The 24793-nt window shown below is 37.2% G+C and overlaps 1 protein-coding gene across 4 annotated transcripts in view; it reads left to right on the top strand.

Annotated features, from left to right (window-relative positions):
- ARHGEF3 (Rho guanine nucleotide exchange factor 3) overlaps positions 1 to 24303 on the top strand; it is a 120360-nt gene extending 96057 nt beyond the window's left edge. For all 4 annotated transcript variants that reach the window (XM_030500560.1, XM_030500563.1, XM_030500562.1 and 1 more), the window contains 9 exons: positions 6544 to 6651; positions 12891 to 13061; positions 15688 to 15750; positions 16090 to 16186; positions 16288 to 16364; positions 17837 to 18094; positions 19296 to 19466; positions 20906 to 21092; positions 22026 to 24303. In XM_030500560.1, coding sequence (XP_030356420.1) covers positions 6544 to 6651; positions 12891 to 13061; positions 15688 to 15750; positions 16090 to 16186; positions 16288 to 16364; positions 17837 to 18094; positions 19296 to 19466; positions 20906 to 21092; positions 22026 to 22372 — 1479 coding nt within the window. In that variant the 3' untranslated portion in view covers positions 22373 to 24303. The remainder of the gene's footprint in view (positions 1 to 6543; positions 6652 to 12890; positions 13062 to 15687; positions 15751 to 16089; positions 16187 to 16287; positions 16365 to 17836; positions 18095 to 19295; positions 19467 to 20905; positions 21093 to 22025) is intronic.
- Positions 24304 to 24793: the final 490 nt, after the last annotated feature.

Raw genomic sequence — 24793 nt, 5'->3', positions numbered from 1 at the left:
GCGCTAATGAATGCTCCCATAGCACAGAATGAATGCTTTGGTTATCTGTTTGCCTTGGTTCACAAACAGAAAATATATCAAATGGGGGGAAAAAATAACCAGCATATTCTTTACAAAATGTCAAAGTTAGCAACTCCAAATCCAGAATTACTGCTGTACATAATGATCTCAGAACTTGCTGAACTCCAGCAAGTTAGGATGTCCTTAAAAGCATTGCCAATTTTGGCTGATTTGTATATGGATTGAGAGAAAATTTGTTTGCCTTTGAAGGTAAATGGGGTAGATTCTAATATTCTGAAATGCTAAGGTCCGATGCCAGTTTCCCCCTAGCACTTATTTTCTGGGTTGCCTTAAAAATCTCTGTAAATTCCTTTTGTTGAGTTTGTTTTTAAATACAATCAGAAAAATCAACACAATGTGGTCACAGTAGTGCTGCACGTGAAGACACAAGTGTAATGACCCCTCAGGAAAATATTTTCCCTTGTTTGTCAAATTCAGCACCAGTTTTCCGACATGGAGGCTGCTGTTGTATTTGCTGATAAGAGATGGAAGACTCAGGTGGAAAAACAATCATACCAGCAGTGAACATACGTTTGCTTTTACTGTTCACTGGGAGGAAATCAGTGGCTAAGGCAGTCAGGAGCATAGAGTGGAAGAGTTTTGAAGTGAGGTACTGAAGCAAATGAAGACCTTTCATATGGTGCCTAGGCTCCTATTCGGTGCCCTTCAATATGTGTTATCCAGGTCATTGGTTCTGCTGTTCTTAAGGCAATATAAAGGGAACTTGGCCTAGTTCTTTTTGTTTGCTTTCCTTCTGTTTGTTAGAAAATGAAACCAAATCTTTTGCTAGAGTAATTTATCCATCAAAGTGTGATAATTAAGTGGTGGGTGGTCTGGTGGAATGACAATGTATAGAAAACTAATCGATATTATTAAACTGATTTAACTCACTTTGACACTCTGCTTTGAACTTTGAAAAAAGTCCATTCTTTACATAAACTAGTAAGAGAGTTGTTTTATTTTGTGGATGAAGAGCACAAGAAGTATTAGCTTCTTCCCCTAAATAGCCTACTAGAAGCTTTCATATCTAGTGTGTTATTAGATATATCCAATTATAAGGTGCCTGTTTCACTGATGAAGAAATAAAAATAACATTAACTTAGCTGTCAGTACATTGCAGCTAATGTAAGTGCCTAGTTCTTTAGAGGATCTGCTGCTTTAACATGCTTCTGTGGCTGTTGAATGCTTAGCTTGCCCCAGGAGCAGGTGCTGGATGTTAAGATTCAGGCTTTTAAATGGTAATCCGTGTGCATTAGAGCCAAAACTAATGATACAAAAGTTCTCTTTTTGACAATGTGTTGGTTTTTTGGAATGACCATATCAGTTTTAAAAAGCAACACCTCATTCAGTTATGCAAGGTGGAAAGACTTAGATTTTACTGAAGAAGGAGTTGGCAGAAGTTACTCAGAAGAGTATTGCTATAGTAGCACTATAGCTGAAGCTTCTTCCTGTATGCCTTTCCCAGCTGCCCAACAGCAGAAGGCTGTTTTTTGCTGAGTTACACATTAAAAGCTAGAGGTTTCCTTTCCTACTCAGCAGTCTAAATCATTAATATGTAGACGATACTAGAATTTAATATGTAGACGATACTAGAAATACAATTGTACATATATATAGGATCTTTGAATAAATTACAGTGAAGGAGTGATCTAGAGCACTGTCTTTGATTCCAAATCAGAAGAATGGTGAGGCATGGCATCTTTAAAACGTCTTTTCTGGTAGTTCCCAGTCTTAACTTTGTGATAATGAGTGATCATGCCATTGTGATTACTCTGATCTTTCTTGCTATGAATTTCCAAAAATGTATATGATAAAAATACACCCTCTCAGAAGGACATGGTAGTTGTTTGAGATGTCCACTGTGTGGTTTCCAGAACCATCAGATTCTAGACACAGGTTTGCTACTTGTATCAGTTTGTTCACAGTTTCAAGAGTTCTTTTTGAGGCTGTGTATATACACAGTATTTCCAGCTTTATTTTTTCTGCTCTCTGAATTCAAACGTTACCAAAGTCATCTTGAGTTCAAATACACAGCTCCCTCCAAAAGCCATCTGCTCTTTGTTCTAGCCTAGTCAGGTATTAATTTGACTTCACTTGACTGTTCAGCCTTTGAAGTTCCTGCACTCATGTTTCCCTCAGCTTTATTTAGCCTTATATCAAATTTAAAGCCCTGTCAGATTAGCATTACTTGTTCACATACACCAGCTCCACATTTTGGAAACTCTGCCAAACTGTAGTCTGGATCTTTTGTTTTCTAACTTACTTCCCATATTGTTTTGGCAGGCCTTCATGACTCTGAAGATGCAGTCTAACAGTAATTTCCAAACTCTGAAATGATGTTTTAGTACCAATAATAACAACTCTAAATGGTCAAGCAAAATGTTGTAACTCCTGAATTTTTTTGTGTCATAACTTGGCCCAATTCCCAGTCTGGACAGGTGATGGTTGTTGCAAGTGGATCCAGCCACTAAATCCTATCTCTCAATCCCATCTGCTTCAAAGTTCGCTGAACCAGGAGGGAAGGAGGAGTGATGACCTTGGGTAGCTCTGAGTCTTCTGAGCACACTGAGAGGTACAGACCAGAGTCTGACGTTCATTCTTCCTGGATAATATGCCCTTACTGGAGCCTCTTCATGCTGGCCGGACACTGGAATCACACAGTTCTGCATTCTTGTGTGCTTAGATTCATACTCTGAAAGATTCCATGATTGCAAGACCCCTGGTTAATTAGAAAATCCGAAGTTTTTCAGAGACAAATTAGTAAAATAATGAACACATGTACCAGGAATTCCTAACCACAAGCAGTTTATTATTTTAAAAATAAATAGGTAAAATTGAAGAGGCTTGGGAAGCAGCATCTGAAATGCAGCTCCCTCATCTTACTGGGCTAATGTGCAAATATAGCTTCTGGTCAGTAGCTCTGGGTAACGCAGAACAGTTCACACACTCTCCTCTTTCCATTTGATCTGTTGGTTGTGCGGAACAGAGCTCCTGGTAAGAAAAACAGCATCTGTTTAAAACTTCGGGTTTTATGCGCTTGACTGTGGAATTTTCCCTGTCCAGATCATTGGTCTCAATGGTTTGTTCAGCTTCTCTTTGATGCTGGTTTGGAGAGGTGACACAGCTTGAGGATAAGGGTACTGATGAAAGGGGAAGGTAGAGGCAGAATGGATGTAGACTATGCCACAGAAACACAGCGAGTGTCCAACAGTTTCAGTATTATTATCTCACAGGTTTAGAATTGCTCTGGTAGTGCACAGTTTTCATTGCACAGTCAAAGCCTTATCTCTACAAACTTTATTATTCCACACTGGAGGCAGTGACTCAGTGCTGATTGCTTTTGGTTTTAGACTTATCTGAGGAAGATGACACATAGAACACTAAGGTTTGATGAGTTCTCACTTCCAGTTAGGTATCTTAACCTTACCAGGTAGCTTCTAATGCAGGATGAAAATCACATTGGAAGTATACTGAAAGCTTTCCCCATAATTAAGAAGTCATGATTAACAAGATTTACTTTCAGAACTCATTGGTAGAGGTGTCAGTCTCAGAATTCTGAAGTTACCTGAAGTAATTGTGTTGGAGAAAATCCTGTAATAATGCTGATCTCTCTTAATAAATTTGAATTCCTAATTTGAACTATATGTTTAGCTGTTTTGAATTCTGATCCGATTTTTTCAGTGTGAGATCAGAATACGATGCATGAGGAATTCAAAACGGGGTGCTGACACAGAAGGGGTGGGAACTCCAGAACCCATCATCTCCCTTTCCTTTTCACTGCTGAGAAGTGCTGACCTCTGGTGGCTTGCAAAAAGAGGCTCTAGAAGAGCTTAATGTTTTCTGATCGTGGCTGAATATCTGTTTGAAGTTCCCTGTCCTTAACATAAAATTTTATTTTCACTCAAGTTTTGCAGCAGGAACATGAGTAAAATTGTAGCATTTTCCTTCTTGAAATGGATGGGGAAGTTTTAAAGGGCTGGTGGTGGCTCTACTGTGTTCTCCCTGGAACTGTAGGTATCCTTGGCTAGGAGACAGCGCAGGTTTCACAGAGCCTTTGGGCTGTCTGATGTGAAGAAGGGGAAATTGTGTTTCTTTTTTCCACTTCCTCTCACTCTCCAAGAGAAAGCAGTTGATTTCCGTTCTTTTTACCCAGGCTCATTTTTCTCCAGTGTTACACATCAACCTTCACAGCTGCCTGAGGTTTATGTGCCCCACACTGCAGAGCAAATTAGGTCCTCTTCTGAGTGCTTAGCCTGCAGGCTTAGGGTGCTAACTAACAAACGGCACCTGCAGTCATACACACAGTATTTGGAAGTATTCAGACAACGTGGACTTACTTGCTGTTGCTTACTTAGTTTTAAGCACCACTCAAAGTTTCATTCAAGTTTTTTGCCACACATTCAAATGAAATACTGCAGAGATGCATTGAAATACTTTCTTTGTGATTTGCTGACAGTAGGCTCCTCAGGAAATTATCCAAGGGCTTCTGAACTTAGTTTTGTTATAGGTTAAGGCTGAAAGATTGCAAAATTGTGAACTGTGTGTGGAAAAGGTCTGGTAGACTATGGGGACCATTTCACTTTCAGAAAGCAAGATACGGCTATGGTAGATCAAGTTTGTGCTTTTTTTTGTATGAGCTTTGCCTTTCAACCAGTAGAGAAGGAGAAATCTTTTAATCCTAATCCCCCTCTCCCTGTTTTCTGAAAAGTCCATACAGTCCTGATTGCCAGATTTTGGTTTTGGGGTGTGATATTTATGCCTAAGTAATCTTTGCTGCTGAGGTAGAAGTGTTAGCAAAAGCTGTGCTGCTGGCACATGTCAGGGACTTCATGTCCTTTCACTGCAGTGCAGCATGATTCCTAACAAGCAGGCTCTGCCATGGGATAGTATTTGTGCACCAGGACTGGCATTCTGAATAATTGTAAAAAAGGAAGAGCCAATGGCTGAACCACCAGCTAGAGAAGAATTACAGTGGAATCTCAAGATTCTTCTTCTTTTTTGGGGAGTGAGGCGAGGGGGGTGGGGATGCCGATGCTGTAGATAAGTGTGCTGCCAGTGCTGCAGTGACGTAAAAAAATACTCCTTCAAAAACCTGTCTCAAAGACATGGTTGCTGAAAATGAAGCAATGTGACTAGCAGTGCAACAGTGAAGATAAGGATATAGCTTGATCTAGGCTGCTGAAACTCTTTAACGCCAGGTTTCATGTGTGATGGAATACATTATTTTTGCTAGAGGGTTAAACACTTTATCCCTCGTCTCAGCCGGCATTTATGGATTTCCAGGTCTGCCTGCTGAGAAGTAAATTAAATATGTAGCTGCTTCTCACCTTTCTTCTGTTGCTGTGCTAATGGAAGCGAATTTTTCTTGCCAGTAATACAGATGATGGTCGTTGCTGCTGAGATTTATTATTTTCTGGTATCGGGACACATCCGAGTTATTTCCAGCAGGGTTTGGATTTCTGAACAACAGGATAATAGGCATGCTTCATTTCCTTAATGCTATGTCTATGAAATTGGAGGCATAGCAAACCTACACAAACTTCGTAAGCATGGCTGAAAAAGAAAGATGATGTTGGATGGGTTTTTTAACATCACTTGGAAGGTTTGGCTCTTTTTCTGTCAAAAGTTGCCTTTTGCATGTGCTGTTCAAGATCCATTAAATGTCAGATGGAGGTTAGGAAGCCAAGGGTAACTGTTCCATTTTTATGTATTTATAATCAGTTTTTTCCTTGTGTTATGATTTCTGTTAACATTTGTGTTTTTTACAATCTGCAGGACAATTTGTATATTATATTGAAGTGGTTATGTATAAATGCTGTTACAAGTATATATGTAAAGAAAAAATATTTAATTGAATGCTTTATGGTAGATTTTCATTTAATTTTCTGTACTATTTTATGCAAAAATTAAATATATGTAAACATGTTATTAATGTGTTTGCATGTCTGTGTAAGTATTTCCAAAGGAACATGCACTCAGAGGACAATTACAGTTAGAGATTTCTGTCTAAATTATATTTTCTGGAATAAAATACATTTGACTGAGGAGAGCCATGTGCTGACAGTGCCAGAGGCAAAGAAACTGAATTGTTTTTATTTGAAAGTATTCCTTTCAGTGATGTATTATCATAATACACATTAGCTGCAAAGCACTGATGAGAATTTCTCTTTTGAGTTAATATAATCAAATGATTTAGTCTTTCTTTACCTTCTTCCTTTCCCCTGCTTCCAGCCATGCCAACTTCTCCATCATTACATTTTTCAGCTGTTTCCAGGATCTGTATGTACCAGCCAAGAGTAATGTCATTGTCAGCCTTAAAAATTGCTAGTATATTTACCACCCTGATTCTATACCAGGTTTACAAACCTGCTTTTTACAAATGCTTTCTTGGGGAAAAAGTGGCAAAACTGTTAGTGTTCATCTGATTATGCTCACACTCCCCCCATTATTTTTCCTTTCCCTTGCCCTCCTCCCCTACTACAGGAGCCCAGTAACAAACGGGTGAAGCCGCTTTCCAGAGTCACATCACTGGCGAGTCTCATTCCTCCTGTGCGAGCCACTCCATTGAAGCGGTTCAGCCAGACACTTCAGGTAATGGCAGTAAATGCACTGCTGCATTAAGCACGTTGCTAAAAGGGGAATGCATACATATTCACCACTTCTGCTGGGATTAGCATGGGAATGTTAACTGCACGTATGTGCACACATACTGTTGTAATGTCCCAAAAACGGCAGCTTACGACTACAGAGTTACTCAACTTGAAAACTCACAACTCCAAAACCAATGTTTTTTAATTAGCAGTAAGAAAACTATTGCACCTGTAGCATATAAAAGTTGTTATACTAAAGGGTTACAATTGCTTTTTAAATTTGATGACTAGAATTTCCCGTTACACTTTCTTTTCATTTTGGTTGATTTCTTTGAAAATGTTATTTTTGGTACAGTGAGTCATGTAGGACTGCTAAATTCCCTTCTGTGCAGTGAACTTTGACCTTGCCTAAACAAAAGAGTTAGTGAGCAATTGGAAAAAAAGTCATTTTCTGAGGCTGATGATGGAAATTAATAAAGGGCAAGCAAATTTTAAATGCCATTTAGAAATTAAATAATGTACTTTGTCGTGGTTATAAATTAGGTGTGTAATATTTAACGTATTTGGAGACTAACAGAACTTTGTAGAGCATTTGTGCTTTCAGACCCAGAGACTGCAAAATATTTGGGTGCTCAACTCCTGATGGTTATGATGAGTGGCACATAGTTGGGAGCTGCAGTACTGCTGTGGGTCCGGCCTAGGCAGCCAGACTGTTTCCTCTTTAAAACAGTTTATGTAAGAAGGCATGTGTAAGATCTAAAAATTATTTAACAAGCTTAACTTCTTTGATGAGAGGAAATATAAAAATATCTTGAATGTATTAAAAACGTTACTTAATCAAAATTAGCTTAATTAGAGCATTACTGAAGTTCTCTTAATCTCAAGGGTTAAGGAAATAAAACTTTAGAGCTAGGAGTCTTACGAGAAATAAATAAAAATCATGGGAAGGAACCCATTTCTTTTCTGTAGAGGCAGTGTAGAAAACAGATACCACAGGGTTTCCTTAATACTGGTTTTCCTGTTCCTATGATTTTGGACGTGCAGACATCTGCAGAGAAAAGCCGCATGTGTGGGGTTAGAGGAAAGGCAAAATGTCTGAACTCCCCTCGTCCTGGGTTTGATCCAGAAGGTGTATTATAGCGTGACTAGAGCAGACATGCCTGTATTCCCTGGGGTGTATAAATCTCCTCCATAGTCTGCTTCCAGGAAAAGATTGGCCCTGCTCTGGAAGGACTCCATTAGTTCCAGTTGTTGAGGAGTGTGGAAAGTGAATTAATTTTTGGCTAAACTGCTTCTGTGCTTCCCTTTTCACAGCCTGAGACAGCTGTTGTCCTCATTTAAGTACCTGTGCTATTGTCCTGTAGTGAACGTCTTTGAGACTGGTCTGTCCAGGTCAATACTGTATTTCATTAAAGCTTGATTTAGACTATCCAAAACAAACTACCCTTTCACACATGTAGTAAATAGCAGCTTTCTGACATGAGAGGTATATAAATGTGTTTGAGGGTAGATTTGGACGAAAATAGGAGAGAAAACAGTGGCTTTGTTGCAAGTCCTGTTGGCAGCATTTGCAACAAAGCATTGTTGGCAATGTTGGCAGCATTTCTGTCTTGCTCTGTTCGTACTGATTAAAAGAATATATTTTAATTAACTGTCTGCTTCTAAGCAGATTAAGCAGTGATGTTATTCGTACCATCTCTTCTAAGTAACTATGAACTGTGATGAGAAATCAGCCTGTATGTTCTTCAAATCCTAGGTCAGAATCCATTCCCAAGTGATGAATGCTGGTGATGTCTCTCTAAACTGCCTTCATAGCTGGCTGTAAATTGACTTCTTATCTGCTTTTGTCAGTGGCTGCAGAACAGGGGAAAAAAAACCAGACTGACCTTGTGCTTGGGTGCCCCATTTGGAATTATTTAGAAACATTGAGAAGCATGTATAATCTTGTACTTTATTATGTATTGACATAACTGTCGCTGTGCCTTGTGGAACACTATAGAGCAGGATTTTTTTCATCATATAATACTTGTAAAAAGCAAGAAGTGCTGATTTTTCTTACTGGATGAACTTTTGTGTATCTTCATGGTTTTCAGTCAAAACCTATCTTTCTTCTTGCATTGCTGCTAGATATTCTGTATCAGTAAAATGAAGAATACTATCAACAGCACAACATCCAAAACAAATAAATTCTTCCCCTGGAAGAAAACAGAACAAACCCAAAAGAGCATTTATCTAAAATGATCACTGCAGCAGCATTAATAAAAGGAATTAGAAAATTCTGAGTTTCCTTTATGGCATTTCAGTCAAACCTTCTTATATTCTTTCTGAATGGAAGATACATGTAAGAGGAAAAAATTAAATTTATTGTGCATAATTTTCCTTGCCTCTGTACGTGTAAGTTCCACTGGATATTACCAGACCTTCTGCATGCAGGCTGAAGAGAAACTGTCTGAGATCTTTTAAGACACGTTCTTAGCGATTTTTCCTATTTTGCATCAATTATAGAGGTATTTGATTTTTTGTCTTCTCACCTTTATAACAATTTTTCACATTATTGTCAATATTTTTCCACAAGGATTCTAAGTGGAAAAAAAAAAACCCCAACAAAAACCAAAACACACAAAGTCTTTCCAGCTTGCTTTTTTTTTTGGCTGTTTATAGTCACTGTTTCTGTCACATAGAGCTCTGTAGACTGACTAATATCATGCTCTTAGCTTGATCTCTGACAGAGTCTCTATATCTGCAGGATACCAAATGCTAAGCAGGTCTTCTTATTTGTTCATCCGCCTGGAAAGCCACTATATTTCATGGCTGTATTTTCAATCTGCATCAAGCTAGGCTAATGATTGTGATGATCTGCTTGTTTCTGCTTGGTCTTATTCACAGCTGTGCTGTTTGGCTTAAAAGCTGAAAATAGGATCAGAAAAAGAACTCCAGCTGATGCTGAAGAGACAAATTAAAGTCTGGCTAGCTTCCTCTGCAGCCTCAGTTTTCATCAGTGTGTCTTGCAGGGAGTCCAAATTACTTTTATCTGTTTAAGGACGCTGGACATCTCTAAAAATCCTTAAGAAGAAAACTCTTCTTAATATCACTTCTGCATGCTGCGACTTTGCTCTGTATTTCCTTTTTCCCACTACATGAAGCTGTTTGCTTTACTGCAGCTGAAATGAAGATTTTCTAATTGCATGAATTAACACCAGTTACACACAGACCCTTCATAGTAACAGTCTTGTAACAGCCCGTTAAAGCTATTGGCAGTCAGATAAATACAGGAAATAAACCCAGGGGTTGTGGCTGGGTTATTCCCCAGGTCCTTTAGTTTTTGTGAATTACCTGAAAATGTTAATAATCCCAGATAGGCATGGTTTTTCACTGGTATGGTGGGCATATTTTTGAAGAAAACCAGAATCTAGGGAAATATTTTTAAAAGACTAGAGATGTAGAAATGCTCTTTTGACATTCCTACAATTCCTTCATGGGATTCTATCACATGACTGATTTCCCCTCCCACTTCATGGCAAGTACCAACCAAAGATGCCATCAGAGTACCTTGAAGCTTGCTTTTAAAAAATTTCTGGTATCACTTCAGTTTAGGGCTTTGTTCCACTAAACTGAAACAGGCCTGTTTATTTGCAAAAGAAAGTGTAAAGTAGTAGAACTGAGATTGTTAAACTGATGTTGTACATTTATCTTAAACTAATAGAGAGATTTATTGAAATAATTTATTGTTTATTTGGGGATTTCTTTATCTTATAGATTTACATCTTATTTCTATTCTTGTCTGTTACTGCACTGATGATTCAGGTATGCTCAACTCTCAAGGGACAATGTACTCATTTTAGTATTAAATAGTATTTCCCTGGAGATATATTAGTTCTTCATAGCTTTACAAACCAATGTCTGCAATGTGTATGCAAAGAAGAAAGTACCATGCTAAAATAAGCTTGGATTCAGCGCTGATGTGTGTGATTCTTGGCCTAACCGGATTTCGGTGTCCTAGCATAAGTCCGTCAGGGGTTTTGTCTTTGCTGTGTGCCAAAGAACCACTTGCTCTTGAAGTGAAATTTGTCCTCATCGTTAAATAACACCTCAAAACATTTCTGTCCTTTTCCACTAATAAGTACCCTCATTCCAATGTTCTCTATTAATATTAAGCAAGGTGCATTTTTGTATGACTAACTAAAAGGATAATGTATGAGAGAAATCAATTAAATATATACTTACTGTGTCCAGGTAGCAAATATGCTAACCAAGCAAGCAGGCTTTTGGGCAGTTTGGTTTCTTTTTGAGTTTTTTAGTCTTTTTGTGCCCCTTATGTCCAACTGAGGACAGTATAGGGCTGTAGAGAATAGCATCAAGCTTTCTCGTGCAGCATAAAGAAGTGTTAGTGGATGTGAAAGCTTACTTTTCTCATAGCACTGTATGGAATTTCAGTTTGCTGTTATGGGTGCATACCATTTTATAACATGGCATATGACCTTTTGTTAAAAGGTTTCAAGATCAAGGCAGTTACTTTAAAAATCAGTCTGTCTGGTGATTTTCATTATAAGTATTCAACATAAAATGTTCCTTTAAGAAAACACCACCACAAACAAAGGAGCTGTATACTGGACGACGCGTATGGGAATGCATGGAAAGGAGCATTCCACCTTGGGTCATAGAATGACAACAGTTCTGCTTGGCTGCATTCTCATGGTTGGTGATTTGTGGATGCAGCATATCTGCCTTTTTTCCCTGCTAATCTTTCCATTTGCATGTGAAAATAACTGGTTCCATGATTCATCATTATAACAAGTGTAAAGTAAGCATGTAATCTCACACGTGTTCTTTATCTTCTTAACTCTTGAAGGAAGACTAGCACCTGACTTGCAAAGTTTTGGAAGGTTGGTGTATATATATGTGTGTGTGTTTGTTTTTAGGAGGTTTGTGAATTCCAAGGAGGGGCTCAGAATGGCATATGTTAAAAGGCACAGTAATTATATAATACGTATTCTGATATTTTAAAAACATACTGTATTTATAGGTACTGTTTGCATTTCATGGGCTCTTAGTTTCAAAGGAGAATTTCAAATATTGTACTTTGTATATGTTGCTTTCAACCTGGAAATGAAGAGAATTTATTTTGTTTTAAATATTCTTACCTAAGGCAACTGAAAGGCTGTTGTGTTATGTAAGGCAAGTTTTAAATAACAACAAACATGTAGAGTATTTCAACAATGTGAAATACTTGAAGCATTTCAGAGGTAGGACCTCAAAATAAGCCTCTAATTATAATGAAACAAGAAAGGAATCTTTTTTCAGAATAGCAGATTGAGACCATAAAGTATCCATCCTTAGCCTGAAGTCTTTTGAAGAGTGTACAGTCAAATAGAACTCTTGAGTCTCACTTAAATTAAAATTGGACTTGTTTTTAGTGAAGTTTAAGACTAGACCACATAATAGATGCAGCGATGCTCATACACGTCATCAGAGTTTAGAGGCTCCAGAAATGTAAATACAGACTCTACAGCAGTAGAACATAATATTGGTGTTTCACAATTTGCTATCTGCTAGCAATGATTAACATGCTCTTTCAAATGCTTAAGAAGTAAACAGGAGCAATTGGTGTAAAAAGAATCTTGCTTGTCATAAACATTAAAACCGAGTGTTTACGTACCTTTTCCTTAAAGATAATGTGATTGTTCTTCTCTTTTCAGTCAGATGTCCATTTCACACCTTTCTGTGTGACTTCGTTGCTTGATCTCATTATGTATCTCAGTAGGCAGGATGCTACCAGTTGAAAGGGTTTCTCCCTTCAAAACCAGTTTGGTTAGAGCATTATAGCATGAATTAATTATTACCATCAGGTAGCAAGACACTTTTAAGGTAAGAGGAAAGGTTTTAAAGGGCAATTTTAGTTCCTGAACCCACTTTCTGCTCAACTGAGAAAACATCTTATTTTTAAACCATTAATATGTTTGATGTAATGCACCTTTTCACTTGGTATCCTCAAGATAGAACCTAGTGTTTTTCAGTACAGACGTCTTTGATCAGTCCCACCCCCCAAAATAAACAAAATCCAACAATTCTATTGACTTTAAGTTGATACACAGGATGAGTTTATCTACCAGATTTTGCTGTCCTAGCTTTTCATATGTATATTTATTTATATACTATGTATATAGAATCCTTGGGGGGGGGGGAAAAAGTGTCGTGTGAAACTGTTCTGACACTAAAAACTATTCTTCTATCTATTTCTAGCGTTCTATCAGTTTCCGTAGTGAGAGTCGCCCAGATCTGTTCAGTCCACGATCATGGTCTCGAAATATGCCCCCTGCTAACACAAAGCGGAGAGACAGCAAACTGTGGAGCGAGACCTTTGATGTTTGTGTCAATCACATGCTTACATCTAAAGAAATCAAGCGTCAAGAGGTATAATATTTTTTTTTTTTTACCATAAATTTCATGCTCAGAAGTCATCTTTAAAGCATGGAGTTAAAGAATGCCAGTAGGCATTAGGATAGCACTTGAAGCTTTCCTGAGATTAAACAGAATGTCACCACCTCCACTAGAAGCAGAATTTCATCCTTTGTCTTTATAATTAAAGCTATGTTAGATCAATATATTCTTCAAAATCAGCTCATATTTCCTTAATATATGTGAAGTTACTAAGGTACATTGTACTGTGATTGCCTGCATGAGTGTACATGTTCTGTATGACAGTTTCTGTAGTGATGGTTGATACTTTGATGTTTCATTTTGTTCCAGTAATGATAGATGAGCATGCTATTTCAGGAACTGGTATTCAAGTGATATGTACACACAGAATCATAGAATAGTTAGGGTTGGAAAGGACTTTAAGATCATTTAGTTCCAACCTCCCTGCCATGAGCAGGGACACCACACACCAAACCATGTCACCCAAGAGTCCGTCCAACCTGGCCTTGAACACTGCTAGGATGGAGCATTCGTAACTTCCCTGGGCAATGTGTTCCAGTGCCTCACCACCCTCACAGTGAAGAACTTCTTTATATCTAACCTAAACTTCCCCTGTTTAAGTTTGAACCCGTTACCCCTTGTCCTATCATTACAGTCCCTAATGAAGAGTCCCTCTCCAGCATCCTTGTAGGCCCCCTTCAGATATTGGAAGGCTTGGAAAAGAGTGTCTTTGAGGAACTTTTCAGTGCTAGAAAGATAAAATATTGATTAAAATATGTATCTTCCAAAGCATCAGTGGTTTTAATGTGTTGTACATGACAAATTATAAGTAGTTCTTGTTAAAGCCAATGACAGATCTCCTGTGGAATCAAGTTTTCCCCCACACCCCTAAAAAAATATTTGTAGCAGTAGCAACACAAGTTTATAGTAATCTCTCTGAGAATAGTTCAGGAACTGAGAAAGGAATGAAACAGTAACGTCAAGCATTTCTTGTGCAGATTTTAATATTGTACAAGAATTTATAGGAAATCACTTTTAAAATGGAGACCTTCAAAAGCAGTTTATTGTAAAATGAACTGTACAAACTATTTGCACAGAACAACAGTCATTACTATTTTGAGGCAGAAGCCAGAACCCTTCATAGAGCCCAAATAAATGAGCTGTATTCCAGGAACTTTTGCATGAGGGTTCTTACGCTGTGTGCCTTAACAGAATATCTGAGCTACTTCCATGCTTGTGCTGTCAGTTAACTCACACTATGGCAAGCCTGCCATGCATGCATGTTGTCAAGCTAGGAGCATCTGCACTAGCTGATTATGTTCTTCCATGATTTATGCAGGTTGAAAGCCTTGGCTGTGAAGTTGGTAATTCTAACTGACCAAAATGTTGTTAACTTATTTCTGTACCCCAGTTTAGAATGAAATCATGCAGTAAGTAAATAACAATGGTATTTTGATAAGCCAGTGTATTAGGGTGGTGGTCATTTTTAATCTCCTGGCTTTAAAGTCTTTCAAGTCTCCAATCTGCTTCCCAAGAAGTAACTAACATCAGCTGATAGTTAAGTAGGGCTCAGCCTACAAAACCAAACTGGTACCAAAATAAAAGTGCTCACTGCCAAATAAATGTTTTAGAGAAGATCTGTCTTTTACTTACTAGACCACATGGAACTTTTACCATTGCAAGTGTTAAAATGGAGCACAACAAACACCTGTGCAAATAGTTGTATAAATGGTTAAGGTACAGCTGAGTCAAAATATCACACTGAAAATATCTCCCCCATCTGGAAACACCTCGGCTTGAAAAAAGAATTCTACGTGTCGTGTCGTGGTTTAAGCCCAGCCCGTAGCTCAGACCCACGCAACTGCTCGCTCCCTCCCTCCCTTCTGCCTCCCCCTGCTCCCGGAGGGATGGGGAGGAGAATCGAAAGAATGTAACTCCCACGGGTTGAGATAAGAGCAGTCCAGTAACTACGGTATAATACAAAACCACTGCTGCTACCACCAGTGATAATAATGATTAGTGAAATAACAAGGGGAGAGGATACAATTGCTCACCACTTGCTGAGTGATACCCAGCCCGACCTGAGCAGTGATCTGGGCCTTCCAGCTAACTCCCCCCAGTTTCTATACTGGCCATGACGTGCTGTGGTATGGAATACCCCTTTGGCTCGTTTGGGTCAGGTGTCCTGTCTCTGCTTCCTCCTGGCTTCCCCTCCTCTTTGGCAGAGCATGAGACTGAGAAAGTCCTTGGTCGGAGTAAACATTACTTAGCAACAACTAAAAACATCGGTGTTATCAGCGTTGTTCCCAGGCTGAAAGTCAAAAACACAGCACTGCACCAGCTACCAAGAAGGAAAAGAATGACTGCTACAGCTGAACCCAGGACGCTGTGCTATTTCAGATAAGCATTTTATGAGCAATCTGGTACAGCTCTGTTTTAAACAATACCGCATGTTTCTATAGTTATGGAATAAAGCTTTACTTTATTTCTGCAATTAGATTTAGTAGAGAAATTCTGCTACATGGTATTAAGACAGCTGTTCAGAATGTAACATCAACTCAACAAGTGGAGTATAGATTAAATAAAATATATTTTATGATATTTGTGTCTCTTTTTACAGGCTATATTTGAACTTTCCCAGGGAGAAGAAGACTTGATAGAAGATCTGAAGTTAGCAAAAAAGGTATGTTCAAAAAACCAGTCAAACAGACAAAAAACCCCAATACAACAAACAGTATCAATTGGTTCATATCACTTTTAAAATAATCCTTGCTTTTACAATTGCTAAAACGGGGGGGGGGACGACACCAAAATATAATTCTGTTTTCCCATTCTTTCTGAAACACTTAAAAGTGCTGCTTTTTTTTTATGTATGAAACTGATATTTTAAGATGGGGTTATGAAACTTCAAAATATTCTCTGCAATTGGTTTGGTTTTGCTTACAGAGAGCTTTAAATGCTATCACTAATTTTTCAGCTACCAATGATATGGTAATTACAGAGCTCCCCTTTTTCCTTTCAGGCTTACCATGACCCAATGCTTAAACTTTCCATAATGACAGAGCAAGAGTTGAACCAAATTTTTGGAACATTGGACTCTCTAATTCCTCTGCATGAAGGTAAAACTCAAATAGTTTTTGTCTGCATTACTACTGCATATAGATTTATAGTCATCTGGTTCATTAAGTGCAGTTTCTCTTCTTTTTTTAATCGTGATTAGATCTTCTTAGGCGACTTCAAGAAGTCAGGAAACCTGATGGATCAACAGAACATGTTGGCCATATCCTTGTGGGTTGGGTAAGGCAGCATTTTCAATTAATTTTGGGACTTTAGTTTGGACCTGCAGCATAGTTTTTATTAGACAATTTCCTTTCCATATCTGGCATAACATGTCAAAAATATATTCTCAAAGTATTTTTAAAAGGTAAGGCAACTATTTAGAAACATAATGCAATACATTCTCTCTTTAGGGATTTTTCCTGAAAAGATTTAGACTAGGATGTTGCTTTTAAAGCTTTTGCTATTGAGGAGATGAGCAGCATTTAATATGCTTTAAATAAAAATCAAGAGGCAGACTATAGTTTGCCTGATGTAGATCACTGAAGAACCTGCCCCCATTTGTATTCTGGTTTCCTGGGGAAATGAAGCTTGAACAGACACATTGTGCAAGAGCACCCTACAGTTATTTTTGAATGTCAGCCTGTTCCAGTCAAGGTAGCAGGTAGTTGTTAGTGCTGTCAAAGATGCTAATTTTGTAGAAGTTTTTAAAATAAGACAGATGGGGATAAAAGAGCTCTGCTATTGCTGCCCCACAGAAGTTGGTAAGTTCACTTTCGCTAGCATCCAACTGCATAAACACTGAAAATAGCTTTTGTGAGTTTTGTTGATAAGATTGATCATTATATTCCAAAAGAGCTATTTTAAAAGTACTTAGATATGTGAAAAGTTTATTTGTAAATACTTGTAAGTAATGAAATTTAGCAGGAAAAAAGGCCTTGAAATTTTTAAGGGATGAGGTAGTAATACATTCAGCAACTGTGTGAAACAGCGGACTATTGTAAACAAGAGAAACATGATCACTACGAGTACCTAATGCAGGTAGTTAATGATGAGCTTCTAACTGTCAAAACCTAGCTGGTTTTCTTTGCATAAAGTGATTTTAAATATATTTATTTTTTTGGTGTGTTTGAACACCAGTTAAGTTCCCTTAGTCCAAATATGTCCTTTGTTGAAGATTTTACATATAATCATGTGTTAATGTAGCAGGTTTTCTAAATGGATGTATTGTTTTAATCAACATACAAGCTAGGTTTTTTCAGATTTAAGGCATGGTTCTGTCATCTTACTTTGGTCAAGGTTCTTGAAGGCAATATAGAAGTTTGACTATAGAAGTTTGCTTATCTAAAAAAAGGCAAGGTTTGGGAGTACTCATTCCTAGGCTTTTATTTCATTCATAATTAAAATCAAGCTTCTGTGTTTAACTGTTGTCTGCACTAAGTAGTGCTTAGTCTGAAGTCATGAATAATTTTAATGCTTTGGAATAATATTGCAGATTTCTAGGAACTGAGAGATGAGCTAGTGCTTTTTAAATGGTTTAAATGATGAACAAGGTAGTCAGAGGACCCTTGGAATCTTGACATTTTGGAAACGTTACCATCAATAATTTGTGGATAAATCTCCTACTAAAAGATTTTCAGCATGAATTCTGAAACTTTCGATGTAGCAAACTGTTTTGTTTCAGCTGCAGAATAATTTATTCCTTTCCTCAGCTTCCATGCCTGAACTCCTATGATAGCTACTGCAGCAATCAAGTAGCAGCCAAAGCTTTATTGGATCACAAGAAACAAGATCACAGAGTGCAGGATTTCCTACAGCGCTGCTTAGAGTCTCCTTTTAGTCGCAAACTGGACCTTTGGAATTTCCTTGACATCCCGAGAAGCCGTTTGGTTAAATACCCATTGCTACTCAGAGAAATTTTGAGACACACCCCAAATGATCATCCAGATCAGCAGCACCTTGAAGAAGCTGTGAGTTACTGTTGGCTTTGGGGTTTGGTTTATTTTTTTTAGGAGATTATAGCATTTTCTGCTTATTAATGAATAATAAAAAAGTGATATTCTGCTTCAGCAGATCACTGTTTATCTTTTGAAGTGATGTATTCTGTAAATTGTGTATTTGCCAAGTTAAATTAGGAAACAGAAATTACTCTGTGTGGTTGGCTCTCAACACTGTTTTAAGCTTATGAAGTAAATTTCTTTTCCTGTCTGGCAATCTGCTCTAAACACATTGGGCTAAGCTGATCCCCAATACATATCCTGGAATCAGTTGGTTCTTGAATTACCTGTTTGGGCATGTATGTCTCAACCCATTCCCCTGCTCCACCTCCAGTTATCTAACAGAGGAATTTGATCAGTCTAAGCAACCTATGGTCACTATTAGAGTTGTCTAAAATCAATAGAACTTCACATCCACATGCTCAATCAAGGAACCATATTTTAAGTTTTGGTTACATTGGTCTCAAGGTCCTTAAAGACTGCATAGTATAAAAAAGTTAAAGATAGGGGGAGTACTTTTATAGAAAGGGCAAAGGTTTTTTTTGGGTTTTTTTTAAGTAAAAGGGGAAGATAATTATGACTTTTAATTGTAAAATTGTAGCTTTGTGCAAGTAGTGGAATTGTAAAATAATTTGCTTTATTTCCAGAGGGTAACTTTCATAGTGAACAAAAGTTGAGAATTCAGTGGGTTTGGCTAGTTACATGTTTTGCAGGATAAGGATCTTAACAGGTCTTCTGTTTCTTGTTCTCTGATACGATACAGCAGTTTTCAGAGAATTACAATCTATTTTAAATAAATATCTTTAAAGCAGGTTATTTGTCCTGTGTCATTTATTGGCACATTTCAGCTGACAAAAAACCATCTCATTGTATTTCTTACATCTGTTTATCTTAATTCTGCCTATTTCGGTTTGATATAGAGACAAATACCAGAATTTTAAGCCATTGTTAGAAACAATGGTGAAGCCAAACTAAACTGTCTTTGTACACTGTAGCCTGCTTAATTCTGTACCTAGTATTTATACTCTTATAGAATGGTCTGCAAAAAATTATGAAAAATATACTGTAAATTAAAATGTGTTTTCTTGTAGCTACAGTTCAAATTATTAGGAGATAGCTCTGAATACTGGAATGTCTAACTAAAGTTCATGGTTTTTTCATTGTTTTTCTGCAGATAAATATAATTCAGGGCATAGTGGCTGAAATCAACATAAAAACTGGTGAATCTGAATGCCGGTATTACAAAGAGAGACTTATTTATCTTGAAGAAGGGCAAAGGGATTCACTGATTGATAATTCACGTGTTGTATGTTGCCATGGTGAACTGAAGAACAACAGGGGAGTGGTAAGAGTAAATACTTTGTCATAAATAGCTTTTAAAGATACCTTCATTTTGCATGACAGCTAAAAGCTGTGAGTATACAGACAAACATCACTCTCATATATAGCAAGTTGATAAATATTATCTGTAACACTCATCTTTTTTGTTAGCAATCAAATATCTGTATTATGGAGATAAGCAGCTATATGTGTCATATGTCTCTCTGTCTCTTAGGGAGACCTAACAATTTCCTGGCTAAATTGTAAATCTTATACATTTCAATAACATTCGTAGGGGAAAAAAGACAAATAAGAAACATACTTTTGGACTTAGCGACATGACAGTAATGTCTATAACAAGACACGAAATGTACTAACAAATGTTAAGTCTGTCAAAGGCTGTGGTTATAAATATTGGTTTACTTGATTATTTGTTGAAATCAAAGCTAATTTATTGACCAGAGGAATTTGGTATTTGATACTGCAGATTCCAGACTCCAGGAGTCTGCACTATTGATAAGCATCATAAGCTGACACATAAGAACATGTAGATTAGTAGAGAAATTAATAGAAACCAGTCATCTTAGATTTATTTTTTCCCCAAGGTTAAATAAAAACAACATGAAATTTTGAATGGACAAACAATGAAAACAGATTTTTTTCTCATTAGCTGATCTTACTAAAGTCTTATTAAAAAAACCCAACTAAGTAAGTAGAATCCTAAATGCATTTTTCAGCATTGAGAGTTGCTTCTATGTAACATGTTTATGCATATAAAATCATGTTTTGTCATACAGCTGAGATAGATAAAATGGATGCTGTTTTCTGGTTCGCTTGATAAAGATCAGGCAGGCAGTTACTGTATAGCAAACTATCAGGAAGAAACCGCCAATTTTCGTCTTTCGATGAACTTTATTCCATGCACACTACCCCTGCCTTTCTTTGGCAGCATAACAAAAATTTGCACCACCTAGGAGCAAAAGTAATTTTTTTGAGCTTTAAAGAGCTGTGGTGAAGCTGTTTGTAAGCAGCATGTGAATTGTAAAAATATTGCTCATAATTGAGCATTAAAAATATTTGGATGAGTAAGATTGCCTGTTTCTTAGTAACACAGAGAGTAGAGCAAAGTTAAAGTGGGTGTCAGAAAGAAGAATGCATATAGGTATGCTGCTGTAGAGTGCTTTGAAATGTCATGCACAAGGCCTCGACACGAGAAGATGAGTTAGCATCATGACATAAGAAACTGAGACGAGGACATGAAAAATAGATTTCAAATTTTTTAAATTGTTGTATTTATGTATTTATATGCTGTTGCCTCCTAAGACTTTTAAACTGTGGGAAGAGAGGAATCCTTATTTTAACTGTTGAAAATATAAGGTTATAACATACTATAGTTTAAATAGATTTGGTTTAATGATGTTCTAAAGAAGGAATAATGCTTTATTACTTACTGATTTCTAACAGAAACTGCACGTCTTCCTCTTTGAAGAAGTGTTGGTGATCACTCGTGCTATCACCCATAACGAACAGCTCTGCTACCAGCTCTATCGGCAGCCAATTCCCGTGAGGGAACTTGTGCTAGAAGACTTGCAAGATGGAGAGGTGCGACTGGGTGGATCCATACGTGGTGCCTTCAGCAACAATGAGAGAAGTATGACTACACCTTTTTTTTTATTTGCTCATATAGGATCATCATAACCTTACACCACTTGCCACTGAGGCATCAGAATGGTTTCTCTAAAATTCACATTACCTATATCCAACACCTTGATTTTTATTTCAAGCTGGCTTATTATCTTGTAACTTGCTTCTTTAGATTGTTTCTCAAAGTTCACTATATTGATAATGGGGTTTCTCCACCCACCTGCTTCTGTACTGAATTGAGAAGGGGAGAATATGTAGGACAGAGTGGCAAACCCACAAAATTATAAGCTGTTATGACTTTCCTTGTATTATTGCTTGTATGACTGCATTTCCATAACTCTTTCAGCTGACAGGTAATTAATGTAGTCCTCAGTGTTAAGACTGAAGCTATTCATGTTAATGTCAAGAGGTAAGAGTTAATGTCCTCCTAATCGAGACTATTATAAAGATGCTTGTTTCTATTACAAGAGTCCTTTGAATCTCACTTACCTTGTGAAAACTTTGAGGGGGTTTCATATGTATTCCCTTTATTAGTGAAATGAATGGAGGTGACGAGGCAATCTCCAGCTGACACAAGACACAGTATTCAGTGAAGATTCTGGAAATCTGCTTTGCAGAGAAGTAGGACGAGAGGCGTTGAAGTGTGGGAGAAGCATTAATTCTGCTGATTCACCTAAAGTGTTATGGGTAGCTCATGCATGGCAGAACCAAAATTGTTTAATCCAGCAATATGAAATTATTAGAAGTGGTTGTGGAGTTCTGTGTTCTTGCCCCACAAAACTAGGAGATAACTAGATTCTTCTCTCTGGTCTGACACAGTATTGGCAGGAAAAAACCTACGTCAAAGATTTTGCAGATTCTGTTATTTACATATACTCTTTGGTTATAAAATCTATTCAGCCAAAGCATTCAGTGTTTGGATATGTATTGTCTCTTTCAGTCAAAAACTTCTTCAGAGTCAGCTTCAAAAATGGATCTCAAAGCCAGACTCACTCACTCCAAGCCAATGACTCCTTCAACAAGCAACAGTGGCTTAACTGTATCCGCCAGGCCAAAGAAAAAGCTACATGTGCAGGCAAAGCTGGCGTGCTGAACTCGGAAGCACATTTCCTTTTGTCACCAGATGGAAGCAGAGTACCCCAGGGAGAAACCACGTTGGAGCGAATGGACCAATCGGACTGTGAGTCAGACTGTAGTATGGACACCAGCGAGGTCAGCGGTGACTGTGAACGTATGGAACAGACGAACTCTTGTGAACATGAAAAGCAAATAGAAACCAATGTTTGACAAAAGCAGTTTATGGAAGAAAATCTGTCTCTTCCCTGTACAGTATTTGCATTCCATACATGGAACCATTTGGAGAAGCACTTTTAGAGTATTTTCTGTGACGGTGTCAATGCAGTCCTTGTATTCGTACCTATGAGTGTTGTACTGTAACTGCCGATCTGTATAAGCTGGAATCTCTCGCAACTCATGTCCTGTGATTATATTCCGTAAACGTCTTAAGGTGGATGAAAGAGGTACTTGACCAGTTATTCTCAATGTCCTGCTGTAAACAGAATCTCTAAACTACTGTTTATATATGCATTACATAAAGGATCTTTTAATAATTTAAGTACTTTATTTGCCCTTTAACGGGGGCAGCTCAAGATGTGGACTTAATATGGAGTTTCAGGATGGGTGGTATCAAGATAAGCTTTCGTAAAAGCACTGAAGGAAAAACTAGTTTCTTGTAAAAAAAGGAAAACATCTTGCAATAACCTGTCTGAACTCTTGTGGTATTAAATCAACAAGAACTATGAATAGCGGGCCATGTAACCAGTGACTCTTTAGAGATGAATTTTTCCAAGTGAAGCACTGCCCTAAGTTCCAGCAACTAAACTTACTAAATTCTGGTCAGTTAAAGTGGTCACCCTAGTGCTGTGTTTATTTATCAAAGCATGTAATGCTAAAAATAATCAACTGAAAAAACCAACCAACCAAACCTCTACAGCCAGCACTGAATTAAATGAAATGCTGAGAGTACTGGGTATTTGTAAATAAGCTGATAATTTGCTTTCAGTGCCATATATATATATATATTTTATCCCAAACAGGATAAGAATGGAAAAAAGCTTTTGCTTGTGAATAGGCCCTCTTCAGCATTTTGCACTCCACTGACCTCCATTGTTGGTTTTAAACACCACTAAACTCATGTTAAAACATTTTAATTTTCTGTAAATGTCTGTTTACAATTATATGTAGTTGATTTTTAAAATTAAGTGACAATTTTATGTAAGTGGTGCTCTACAAAATGCCCTATGGGATTATGTAGAGAAATTTTAAACAGAAAGGGAATTGCTTTTCCTTTAGGATGTATTACATCCTTTATATTTTTCTTCAGTTTTGTTTTAAAAGTTTTTGTTGCATTTAATCTCATGCTGTAATTGGAAATGTTACTGTGTTTTCTGGTGGCTGATTTAATCTACTCATTATGATGAGAAGCAGATGAGTCACTTAAATGCAGTCTAAACCACTCAGTTCAATATCCTGTTACTTTTCAGGAATCCCTGGGTAATGCTTTATTTCTTGGCATAAGAAATAATGCCAGTGCTGTATGGCAAGCTATGAAAATGATGTATTAATAAACTTAAATGATCCTTCGTATTACACAAGATAACCTGTGCAAAGTACTCGTAACAACAGAAGTAGAAAAACTGCTAAGTTATTGCCAAAAACATTTTTGTGTTCTACAAGTTTACAGAAAATTTAGTATGTCAAGTATCTTCTATATATGCTGATGCGCATTACAGAAATCAGTGTGACAAGATGATAAACCATATGAAACAAGGTATTTTTATTTTTTAAAAAAAGTCATTTTTACCCTATAGAACATATTTCTGTATTTATGGTTTTTAAAAAAAGTCAATTTTCTTTTCTGTTTCAAGCTTTGTAATTTATTTCAACTGCTTCATTTTTAGAGCTGAAGGAGTATGCCAGTGAAGATAAGAGAAAGGAAAAATTTGCAAAAGAAAAGGCAGAGGAAATCACAGTAGGTGATGAACCATGTTCAGAAAACCTGTTCAGCAAAATGTTCAATAGAGAGCAAAAAGCCTGTAAAGTGTTTAGATCGGGAAGAAAGAATGAATGTGTGTATTGACTTTTTCGTTTTTTAATAATAGCCTTAAACTTCTCTGGAAGCATTTAAAATAAATTACATTAAACTATTTTGATTTTTATTTGGTTTGTTGGTTTGTTCAAGAAGACTACAAAACTTTCAAAGGTACACACAGTGAGGCTTACCATACGGAACTAAGGCTTATATTGTGGTTCTGCTGGAGTTGTTACATATTTGGATCCAATTTGCTAGATACAATAGAGTAACCAAGAAACAAGTCACTGCACTCAACTCAACTCCCAGAGTTTTGTATTAAAGAATCGATTTAGTAAGTGGAAGAAATAAATTAACATCCTGCCATTCTCTCTCAGGATTCTTGTGGGACACATCTCTACTAAATATTTATTATTCCAAACATTGAGACGATTACTTTTGGGGCATGTAAAAAGCTGCCAACCAGCCAGTGATTCTCAGAAGATTAATTTACGTTTATTTACTATCATTTAGCAACCTACTGAGCATCATGTTCAAAATGCTGCAGTGCCAGTGTTTTGGTTTTGCTTTGTAGTTGACATGCACTTAGCCACTGACTTGATCTAATAAAGCTTAAT

Source organism: Strigops habroptila, chromosome 11, assembly GCF_004027225.2.
Source record: "Strigops habroptila isolate Jane chromosome 11, bStrHab1.2.pri, whole genome shotgun sequence".
NCBI lineage: Eukaryota > Metazoa > Chordata > Aves > Psittaciformes > Psittacidae > Strigops > Strigops habroptila.
The sequence above is the reverse complement of the archived record's forward strand: the minus strand, read 5'-3'. Positions and strand labels throughout refer to the sequence as shown.